Source organism: Phyllobates terribilis, unplaced genomic scaffold, assembly GCF_046119375.1.
Source record: "Phyllobates terribilis strain yellow unplaced genomic scaffold, ASM4611937v1 Scaffold_7__3_contigs__length_470593459, whole genome shotgun sequence".
Lineage (NCBI taxonomy): Eukaryota > Metazoa > Chordata > Amphibia > Anura > Dendrobatidae > Phyllobates > Phyllobates terribilis.
This window is the reverse complement of record NW_027362767.1, coordinates 188,820,390-188,831,648: the sequence shown is the minus strand read 5'-3', so window position 1 is coordinate 188,831,648 and position 11,259 is coordinate 188,820,390. Positions and strand designations below refer to the sequence as shown.

Sequence of the window (11,259 nt, the reverse complement as noted above, 5' to 3'; positions counted from 1 at the left end):
TATTGCAGACACCTTGTATTGTGAAACCTGTTGACATATCTGCTTTAAGCTTTAAAAAAAGAAACCTTTCGTAACTATTCATTACATTGCTATACTGGAAATACGTTTGTTTTTTTTCAAATGCTTCCTACACTTTAGTGTTGTGCAAAATGTATATAAATGGGCAGATGATCGGTCAGTAGATACAATAATTGATGCAAAAACAATAACAATGGTATGGGAATATGTCTTTATTTTCTTTGTTATATATCCTTGACAGTCAGGGTGGTGATGACCTTTTGCTTCTTTGTCATGACATTTATCTACCAGAACATACAAGGTCATTTTCAGTCTTCACCGTAGTCTTACATTATAGGGGAATAAAGGCAATTTGGTAAAAATAAATTCCATTGTCAAAATATATGTAAAAATGAGTTAAAAATCACAATAAATAGAATCCAGACAATGCTGTGCAACAATAATGTCGTGGTCAAGATTTGGACGTAGTAGTTTCACAGGAAATCAGATTATTCACAACTAAGAGTAATAAATAAAAATGTTATTAAAAAACAGAATCATTGAGATAAATAATTATAAATCAACAGCATTGTCTTAAACCCCCCAAGAAAACTTCTACATGACAAAACATCCCTATTCAGTAAAGTGTAAAAATGAATGCATGCTTCCAACCTGGGACACCCCAAACTAAAGAGGCGTTTTACACCAGGTTTTCTGCGCTTCTTTGTGGGCGCTCCGGAAGAATCTCCGTGAGTTCTGAGCCCTCAGGCTGTGGAGTCTGCCGGCTTTTCCCAGTCTCTAGGGCTTGCTGGTGATATACCCTGTTGGCTGACAGACACATGAGGGCGTTTATCTGAAAGAAAAGGGAGACTAGTGTCTGCCTTTGGGTTCAAAATCTCCTAAAAAAAATCCCACTAATAACTTACCCAAGAGGTCTCAGAGGAAGAACATTTTACAACTTCCTTCTACCACCACTGATAAATTCTCCATTTCAAGACCCTCTAAAATAGTTTCTGGATAAGCAGCATCTTGTAAGTTTCTTAACTTTGAAACTATTGTAAAATCACTTGTTATCTTTTCTGACACCCTGTACAAAAAACTTTTTTTGACATTCATAATGACAAAACCTAGAAGATTTGACTGTGGGAATTGTTGGGAACCCGGTCGACTGATATGGTGGCTGTGCTACTAATTCCCAAGAATGTTGAGGATGCAGGATGATTGTAGTAGACGGTACCTTATTAATAATCTACGCGTTTTGTGTCGGACTGACCCCTTCCTCAGGATAACTTACAATAAAGTACAAGATAATACATTTTACATACAATATATTTTAATGTAAGTTATCATGAGGAAGGGGTTCGAGCCTGAAACGAGTCGATTATTAATAAAGGACTCTCTACTATAGTCATCCGTCATCCTTTATTAATAATGTAAACATTTCAGGTCAGACTGACCGCTTCTTCAGGATAACTTACAATAAAGTACAAGACAATACATTTTACATACAATATATTTTAATGTAAGTTATCATTAGGAAGGGGTTCGAGCCTGAAACGTGTCGATTATTAATAAAGGACTCTCTACTATAGTCATCCGTCATCCTTTATTAATAATGTAAACATTTCAGGTCGGACCGACCCCTTCTTCAGGATAACTTACAATAAAGTACAAGACAATACATTTTACATACAATATATTTTATTGTAAATTATCCTGAGGAAGGGGTCGGTCCGACCCGAAATGTTTACATTATTAATAAATGATGACGGATGATTGTAGTGGAGAGTCCTTTACGCGTTCAGGCTCGGATCCCTTCCTCAGGATAACTTACAATAAAATACAAGACAATACATTTTATTGTACATTCCTGAGGAAGGAAACGGTGTGTAGATAATTAATAAAGAACTCTCTATTACAGAGATGTCAAACTCAAACATACAAAGTGCCAAAATGAAAAACTTGGATAAAGTCACGGGTCAACCAGTATACAGTATAATGGGCCCCACAAAGTCCTCCATACAGAATAATGAACCCCACATTGTCCTACATACAGAATAATGGGCCCAACATAGTCCTCCATACAGTGTAATGGCCCCCACATAGTCCGCCATACAGTATAATGGGCCCCACATAGTCCTCCATACAGTATAATGGGCCCCACATTGTCCTACATACAGAATAATGGGCCCAACATAGTCCTCCATACAGCGTAATGGCCCCCACATAGTCCTCCATCCAGTATAATGGACCCCACATAGTTCTCCATACAGTATAATGGCTCCACATAGTCCTCCATACAGTATAATGTGCCCCACATAGTGCTCCATACAGTATAATGGGCCTCACATAGTCCTCCATACAGAATAATGAGCCCCACATAGTTCTCCATACAGTATAATGGGCCACACATAGTCCTCCACACAGTATAAGGGGCCCAACATAGTCCTCCATACAGTGTAATGGCCCCACATAGTCCTCCATACAGAATAATGACCCCACATAGTACTCCATACAGTATAATGGGCTTCACATAGTCCTCCATACAGTATGATGGGCCTCACATAGTCCTCCATACAGTATAAGGGGCCCACATAGTTCTCCATACAGTATAATGGGCCCTACATAGTCCTCCATACAGAATAATGAGCCCCACATAGTCGTCCATACAGTATAATGGGCCCCACATAGTCCTCCATACAGTATAATGGCCCCACATAGTCCTGCATACAGTATAATGGCCCCACATAGTCTTCCATACAGAATTATGGGCCCCACATAGTGCTCCATACAGTATAATGGGCGTCACATAGTCCTCCATACAGAATAATGAGCCCCACATAGTTCTCCATACAGTATAATGGGCCACACATAGTCCTCCACACAGTATAAGGGGCCCCACATTGTCCTCCATACAGTGTAATGGCCCCACATAGTCCTCCATACAGAATAATGACCCCACATAGTCCTCCATACAGTATAATGAGCCTCACATAGACCTCCATACAGTATAATGGGCCTCACATAGTCCTCCATACAGTATGATGGGCCTCACATAGTCCTCCATACAGTATAAGGGGCCCACATAGTCCTCCGTTCAGTATAATGGGCCCCACATAGGGGTGGTGGTTCTGGTGTTGTGGGCCAAATAAAACCACCCTTCAGGCCAGGTTTGGCCCACATGCCAGAGTTTTATACGTTTGGTCTATTACAATCATCCATCATTCTCTACGTTCTTGGAAATTCGCAGTGTACCTATGGGGCACCTATTGACTCCCATGGTCAATACTTTTAACACTTTCCCGAGAATATCTCTTTCTAGATTGGAGTCGGCATCAGCAGCACAGATACCCAAATGATCATAGGTGTGTCCTAAATACACTGCCCTCAGGTGAGCATGAGCACGTGGGGGGCCGTGAGCGTCCCCTTCCTGACGCGCGTGTCATTATTAGTACATTTCAGTGGTACGTTATAAGTACTTCTCCTTTTGTTCTCTAGAGCTCTTCCAAAACTTAGACATTCAGCCAGATATGTAAGTGTTAAGTATTTGAGAGTCTTCCAGAAAGATCTCATTTACTGAGATTGTGTATTACTCTAATTCCATTCACAACCTTTGTGGTCACAGCAGTCATTTTATAGCTCTTTACTGTGACGACCTGGAACCTTCGCAGACCTCAATAATGGACTTGTGGCTAGTCCATGGCGCCATTTGGTACAATGTTTTCTTACTCCAGAATAAATGGCGCTAGTAGAGAGTCCCTCTGTACAATAGCACACTAAGTCTTTTTTTTCCAATGGTTTCTATATTTATTCACGAGAAGTAAAACCTTTATGACCCGCAGTATACAATCAGACACATGAAGAAGAACATCCAATATAATGACGAAAAAGCCAGCATCTCCAATAAAATCCTGGCGGCTTTATTACACTTCAATTAAAATCAGGTCACAAACAGGCCAGCGTTCTGGTGTTGACGCGTTTCGACTTGAATAGTCTTAATCATCATCATGTTACAACAACTAAGACTGTTCAAGTCGAAACGCGTCAACACCAAAACACTGTTCAGTTGGTGAATTGATTTTAATTGAAGTGTAATAAAGCTGGAAGGATTTTATCGGAGATGTTGGCTTTTTTGGAGATATATTGCATTTATTTGCCTGGACTGAGGGGCTTGCTGGACTTTCGAAACCTATGATGGTGGATACCTACAATGCTGAGCTCACCTGGTTTTCCGCTTGTGCAGAAGAACATGGTGACTATAGACACCGCAATACAGCTCTATACAACACAAATCCAGAATACAGCAATTTGCAGAGTGGTTATGAAAAGATGTAAAGCTTCATTGTATGGCGTCATATGTAATTCATGTGTCCTGCTGTAGTATAGTTATATTGCCCACTACTCAGGAAATATAGCTCCATGGTAGGGCATGGAAAAACCCTAAATAAAGCTATGTGCACACTTGAAAGTAAGTGTCCATGAGACCTTAGGAGAGTTAACAGAACAATGTAAAGAATGACGTTTGAGATCTGGCTGGAGGTCTGAAATGTTTCTATGAGATTATATAAGAGGGTCTCAAAGCTATCACAGAAGATACGTTCTAATTTACCCATTTCTTTTTTCTTTAAAGAATAACTAAACTTTTTTAATTTAATTATTATTCAGCCTTTGTAAAGTTATGAATCTTTGTAATATACTTCATCATTACCTGATTTTGCTTCATCCTACCGCTAACTCCATGATGAAAGTGCTGGCTCGTCTGCCTACTTCATGCTTCCTTAGTAGATGATTTTACCTGCAAATCTAACAAATCTGACATTCTCTGCTTCCCTTCCACAAGCTCAGACACTATGCCCTGCCTGATTATGGGGGGCAGAGAAGCTCACTCTGAGTATGGACCCTTAATAGATTGGCAGTTAAAATCAGCTACTAAGAAAGCATGAACTAGGCAGACGTGCCGCCAGACGGGCCAGCAGATGGGCCGCCAGACGGGCTGCCAGACGGGCCAGCAGACGTGCCGCCAGATGAGCCGCCAGAGGGGCCAGCAGATGGGCCGCCAGACAAGCCGCCAGACGATCCGGCAGACGAGCCGCCACTTGCAACATGGAGTTAGAGATAGGAGCGATCCATATTAGGTCATGGAGTATTTTACAATTATTCATGACTTTACTATGGCTGATCAATAATGAAATCTAAAAAAAAATTTAGTTACTCTTTAATTACATCACAACTCAATTCAGTTTAGTTTATTTTATAAAATATTGCTTCATGTTTCATAAACTTTTATGGGATTAGTTGAATCTCCATACAAAAATATATGGTAAATCTTACTAGTCCCATGTAATATTTAATTAAAGGGAGCCTGTCTTTTCCTTCACACTGTCCAAACCACAGGCAGCAAAATCTGAGCGCGTTGGCACAATTGTAGTCAAAAAAATGTTTTACTTAGAAATGCTGCTGCACTTCAGAGGAAACATAGTCTGATGGCCGGCGGTGGACTATAGGGAGAGACTAGTCCACACCTTGCCCCAGCTGATAGATGGGTCTCTTCCTATGTATACTCAAGGGAGAAACCTGTCAATCAGCAGGAGCTGGGCGGGGAGATGCTGGCAAGGAGATGCCGGTGGAGAGATGCTGGCGGGGAGATGCCGGTGGAGAGATGCAGGCGGGAAGATGCCGGCTGGAGAGATGCCGGCGTGGAGATGCCGGCGGGGAGATGCCGGTGGAGAGATGCAGGCGGGAAGATGCCGGCTGGAGAGATGCCGGCGGGGAGATGCCGGCTGGAGAGATGCAGGCGGGGAGATGCTGACGGAGAGATGCCGGCTGGAGAGATGCAGGCGGGGAGATGCCGGTGGAGAGATGCAGGCGGGGAGATGCTGGTGGGGAGATGCAGGCGGGGAGATGCAGGCGGAGAGATGCAGGCGGGGAGATGCCGGTGGAGAGATGCAGGCGGGGAGATGCCGGCGGAGAGATGCAGGCGGAGAGAGATGCCGGCGGGGAGATGCCGGCGGGGAGATGCCGGCGGAGAGATGCTGGCGGGGAGATGCCGGTGAAGAGATGCTGGCGGGGAGATGCCGGTGGAGAGATGCAGGCGGGGAGATGCCGGTGGAGAGATGCAGACGGGGAGATGCCGGTGGAGAGATGCAGGCGGGGAGATGCCAGTGGAGAGATGCAGGCGGGGAGATGCCGGTGGAGAGATGCCGGCGGGGAGATGCCAGCGGAGAGATGCTGGCGGAGAGATGCCGGTGAAGAGATGCTGGCGGGGAGATGCCGGTGGAGAGATGCAGGCGGGAAGATGCCGGCTGGAGAGATGCAGGCGGGGAGATGCTGACGGAGAGATGCCGCGGGGAGATGCCGGTGGAGAGATGCAGGCGGGGAGATGCAGGCGGAGATGCAGGCGGGGAGATGCAGGCGGGGAGATGCTGGTGGAGAGATGCAGGCGGGGAGATGCAGGCGGGGAGATGCTGGCGGGGAGATGCAGGCGGGGAGATGCTGGCGGGGATATGCAGGCGGGGAGATGCAGGCGGGGAGATGCCGGTGGAGAGATGCAGGCGGGGAGATGCCGGTGGAGAGATGCAGACGGGGAGATGCCGGTGGAGAGATGCAGGCGGGGAGATGCCGGCTGGAGAGATGCAGGTGGGGAGATGCCGGTGGAGAGATGCAGGCGGGGAGATGCCGGTGGAGAGATGCAGGCGGGGAGATGCCGGTGGAGAGATGCAGGCGGGGAGATGCAGGCGGAGAGATGCAGGCGGGGAGATGCCGGTGGAGAGATGCAGGCGGGGAGATGCCGGCGGAGAGATGCAGGCGGAGAGAGATGCCGGCGGGGAGATGCCGGCGGGGAGATGCCGGCGGAGAGATGCTGGCGGGGAGATGCCGGTGAAGAGATGCTGGCGGGGAGATGCCGGTGGAGAGATGCAGGTGGGGAGATGCCGGTGGAGAGATGCAGACGGGGAGATGCCGGTGGAGAGATGCAGGCGGGGAGATGCCAGTGGAGAGATGCAGGCGGGGAGATGCCGGTGGAGAGATGCCGGCGGGGAGATGCCGGCGGAGAGATGCCGGCGGAGAGATGCCGGTGAAGAGATGCTGGCGGGGAGATGCCGGTGGAGAGATGCAGGCGGGAAGATGCCGGCTGGAGAGATGCAGGCGGGGAGATGCTGACGGAGAGATGCCGCGGGGAGATGCCGGTGGAGAGATGCAGGCGGGGAGATGCAGGCGGAGATGCAGGCGGGGAGATGCAGGCGGGGAGATGCTGACGGAGAGATGCCGGTGGAGAGATGCAGGCGGGGAGATGCAGGCGGGGAGATGCTGGCGGGGATATGCAGGCGGGGAGATGCAGGCGGGGAGATGCCGGTGGAGAGATGCAGGCGGGGAGATGCCGGTGGAGAGATGCAGACGGGGAGATGCCGGTGGAGAGATGCAGGCGGGGAGATGCCGGCTGGAGAGATGCAGGTGGGGAGATGCCGGTGGAGAGATGCAGGCGGGGAGATGCCGGTGGAGAGATGCAGGCGGGGAGATGCCGGTGGAGAGATGCAGGCGGGGAGATGCCGGCTGGGCACCGCATCGGGCCGCTACTATGTTTTCTCTGAGATACCGCACAGGTTCATACTTCACAACATAGTAAATCGATAACATTCTCGTAAGGACAGATGTGTTACATAGAATTTTGGTGAAAGATCATATAATTGCATACGTTTTTTTGTAATATCCACTTCTGATATTTTCCCCTTATTTATACGCCTGTAATCAATACAAGTGCTGACAAGTCGAAAAATTCACCCAGACAGACACGTCTGAAATTTGATAAAGAAACATTTAATTGCTTTTTAAGCTCTTACATTCCATAATTAGTGATTCACAGCAATACCAAAAGAAGAGGAAAAATTATACTGTAAAACAAAAGTAACACTTTGCTGAATCAAAACCACTTGATTTGTGCGGGGTCGTGTCTATGTGTCTTATATGTGTCTTCTAAATAATCTAATGCTGCCGTATAGATAGAAGAGACACAAATTCGGGAAGAAAAGGGTTTAGAAGCCTAATTGAAGCTGTTCTTCCTCGGTGCCTATCTAAGGTCGTTGCTGCCATGTTGTCCCCAAGCAGATGAGTTGTAAGATAAACTCACGGCTTTGCGGTGACAAATTCTCTACTGACTTTATCATGGGTTACTGCTTTCTTGTTCTAAACTCCACGTTCCATCCATGACTATACGGCTTCTATAGATTAGGAGAACATTAGTAGATGTGAGGAGACTCAGGGCTCATCTTTACACAGAGTCCTGGCCCTAAGTCTGGAAACCCACAAAATATCCAGACTAGAAGTACTATGTATGTGTCTGCCCGGGCCACTTCACAATTTATAACAGATGCGATCAAGAAACTGGGATTAGGATGAGAACAGGATTAGCTGTTTTTCTTCTTTTTATACATATAGAAAATGAACAGAAGTTTCGGTGGGCTTCACTGGAGAACACGTCTGTTTCATGCATCTATATCTCACATTTTTTGGATTATGCTGCTTGAAATGCTATCTGCAATCAGTTATAATTGAAGCTTTTTTTATGCTTTTATTTTTCTTTTAGAAACCTATCATTAAATACCGATCCAACAAGGTATGTTACTATAAAAGCTCATGGCAGCCTTAACTTATCTGTTTGGAAATGAATCTTGATGCTGAAAAATATCTCGGCACATTTCCATTGACTTTCATTTGTTTTGTGTGTATTTTTTCGCTTAATTAATGTGTTTTTTTTTAACAACTAGAACAGTATTCCCGATGAAACAAAGACTAGCACCAATGTAAACAGGCCTTACATGTAGGAATAGGTATAGATTTATTATTTTTATTGCCTCGTATTACCATGAGGTGTTACGGGCAGCTATATTGTTATAGGCTGGGTGCAGAATTCCTGGAGTGTCCTAACAGCAAATGTCTCCTGCATAGGTGTCTCCACCAATAAACGCTAATCACTAATCTCAGGTTCTGAAAAGTGAACATATATAGATATTAGATTTTCATTAAATTCAGGCATAAAATGCAGAATCTTTTTATGCATTGAAGAAACAGCAAGGAACTAGGAGAGGTGCTACAAGAAGTGTACTTGTACCAAGTAATGGTGGCCACACACTGAGGTCTGGTGATGACTGTCAGACATGGCCATATCCCACCACAATAGTGCATGGCTAAGCCTGAAGAGATCTAATGCTTTTATTACACTAGATACTTATTTCAGGGCAGAGTAATGGAGAGTTCCGTCCTTGGGAGTTTCAGAAGCGATCATATCCTACGACCATCTCCATGGATCTGAGGTTGGGCATGATGGCCAGCGGATTTCGATTGGGAGTATAGTTTTATCTGGAATATATATTCCAGGACTGGACGAACCCTTGGATAAAGTGCCAGTGATAATTGGTAATAGCATAAAGTGATGCATCATTAGTGAACTGCCCAGTGGAAATTGTTTGCACGTAAGGAACTAATTATGGTCACTGTGGACATGTATTCGTAGGTTCTCTGGCTATACGTAGGATAACCATGCACAGCAGCACCAGTTCTTACAGTGCAATCTGTAGGGGTATATAGATAATTATAGACCACATTGACTATAAATAGTTTCATGTATCTGCCCCGAACCTTCAAGCTTATCTTCAGCCAAGACTGTCAGACTGACCATGATCTCCGCAATGTGAGTACGAGCTTCATGTTCTCCCAGATATGGCCGATGTGTTTGCACTCACGCCATGACACCAGACCCTATACTGTATGGCCATCTTTACTGTAAGGTAAAGGCTAAACATTGTATACAAAGGGCAGACCAACTATAGTAGCTATCGGATACATTATTACATTAAAATAAAGAGGATTTCAAAATCTGTTATGAACATAAAATGGTGCCATGTTTTACTCAGTCGCTTGGAGTCTAAAACTTTCGGCCAGTAACTCGAAGCACAGCATAGTTGAAAGATGCACCTATCATATATGTGAGCTGCAAAGGAACATACAGAAGAAAGAAGACGTGTTGGATGAGATGGACATTAACATGGTTTATACGTTCACACACAAGCACATTTCCCAGAGCTCCTCATCATGGCTGACATTTATCTCCTATTAGGGCCACATCTACACTGCGAGGATGTGACGTGTCGGGTGATGCTACAGGTATGTGTTTCCCCTTCAGTGTCCTCCCATTCTCAGCGGCTCAGAAGTTTACACACATTGTCATGAGCAGCATGGCCTTCACATCGTCTAGAGCTGCTTTTACACTGCAGGGTATTGGTGAAGGAGTGCTGTTTCACAACTATCTGCCATGTAAATGGGCTGATGATCACCCGATGAACAAGCAAAACGCTCAGTCATCAGGTGTAAAGATCTTCTCTGCACCACAAAAAATGACTGTTCTCTGCGGTGAATCGTCCTGTGTGAACAGGCCTCGCAATGACGTCAACTATGGCAGCTATCCGCACTCAGCGCTCCTGTGTAGATTTTACTTTGGTCTCTCTACCTCCAAGCTGACGAAGCAGTGATCAGGAGATGGCGCTGCCGAGATCCAGGCTGGCCTCAGTGTAAACTGTATAAACTAAATGCTAAACGTGCTCAGACACAGCTACATGACAGCAGTGGTGGTCCGCTACATGACAGCAGTGGTGGTCCGCTACGTGACAGCAGTGGTGGTCCGCTACGTGACAGCACTGGTGATCCGCTACATGACAGCAGTGGTGATCCGCAACATTACAGCAGTGGTGGTCCACTACATGACAGCAGTGGTGGTCCGCTACGTGACAGCAGTGGTGATCCGCTACATGACAGCAGTGGCGATCCGCTACATGACAGAAGTGGTGATCCGCAACATGACAGCAGTGGTGGTCCGCTACATGACAGCAGTGCAGGTCGGCTACATGACAGCAGTGGTGCTCCGCTACATGACAGCAGTGGTGGTCCGCTACATGACAGCAGTGCAGGTCCGCTACATGACAGCAGTGCAGGTCCGCTACATGACAGCAGTGCAGGTCCGCTACATGACAGCAGTGCTGGTCCGCTACATGACAGCAGTGCTGGTCCGCTACATGACAGCAGTGCTGGTCCTCTACATGACAGCAGTGCAGGTCCGCTACATGACAGCAGTGCAGGTCCGCTACATGACAGCAGTGCAGGTCCGCTGCATGACAGCAGTGCAGGTCCGCTACATGACAGCAGTGCAGGTCCGCTACATGACAGCAGTGCAGGTCTGCTACATGACAGCAGTGGTGCTCCTCTACATGACAGCAG

At 46.3% G+C, this 11,259-nt stretch overlaps 1 protein-coding gene across 2 annotated transcripts in view; it reads right to left on the bottom strand.

The window, feature by feature from the left end:
• Nucleotides 1-215: 215 nt before the first annotated feature.
• Nucleotides 216-11,259, bottom strand: part of PLP1 (proteolipid protein 1) — a 177,389-nt gene continuing 166,345 nt past the window's right edge. The window contains exon 7 of one of the 2 annotated variants that reach the window (XM_073639609.1): nt 216-850. In XM_073639609.1, the coding sequence (XP_073495710.1) occupies nt 698-850 (153 nt within the window). In that variant the 3' untranslated portion in view covers nt 216-697. Of the gene's footprint in view, nt 851-7,788; nt 9,980-11,259 lie in introns of those variants that run through there. The other variant, XM_073639610.1, reaches the window with a different exon arrangement.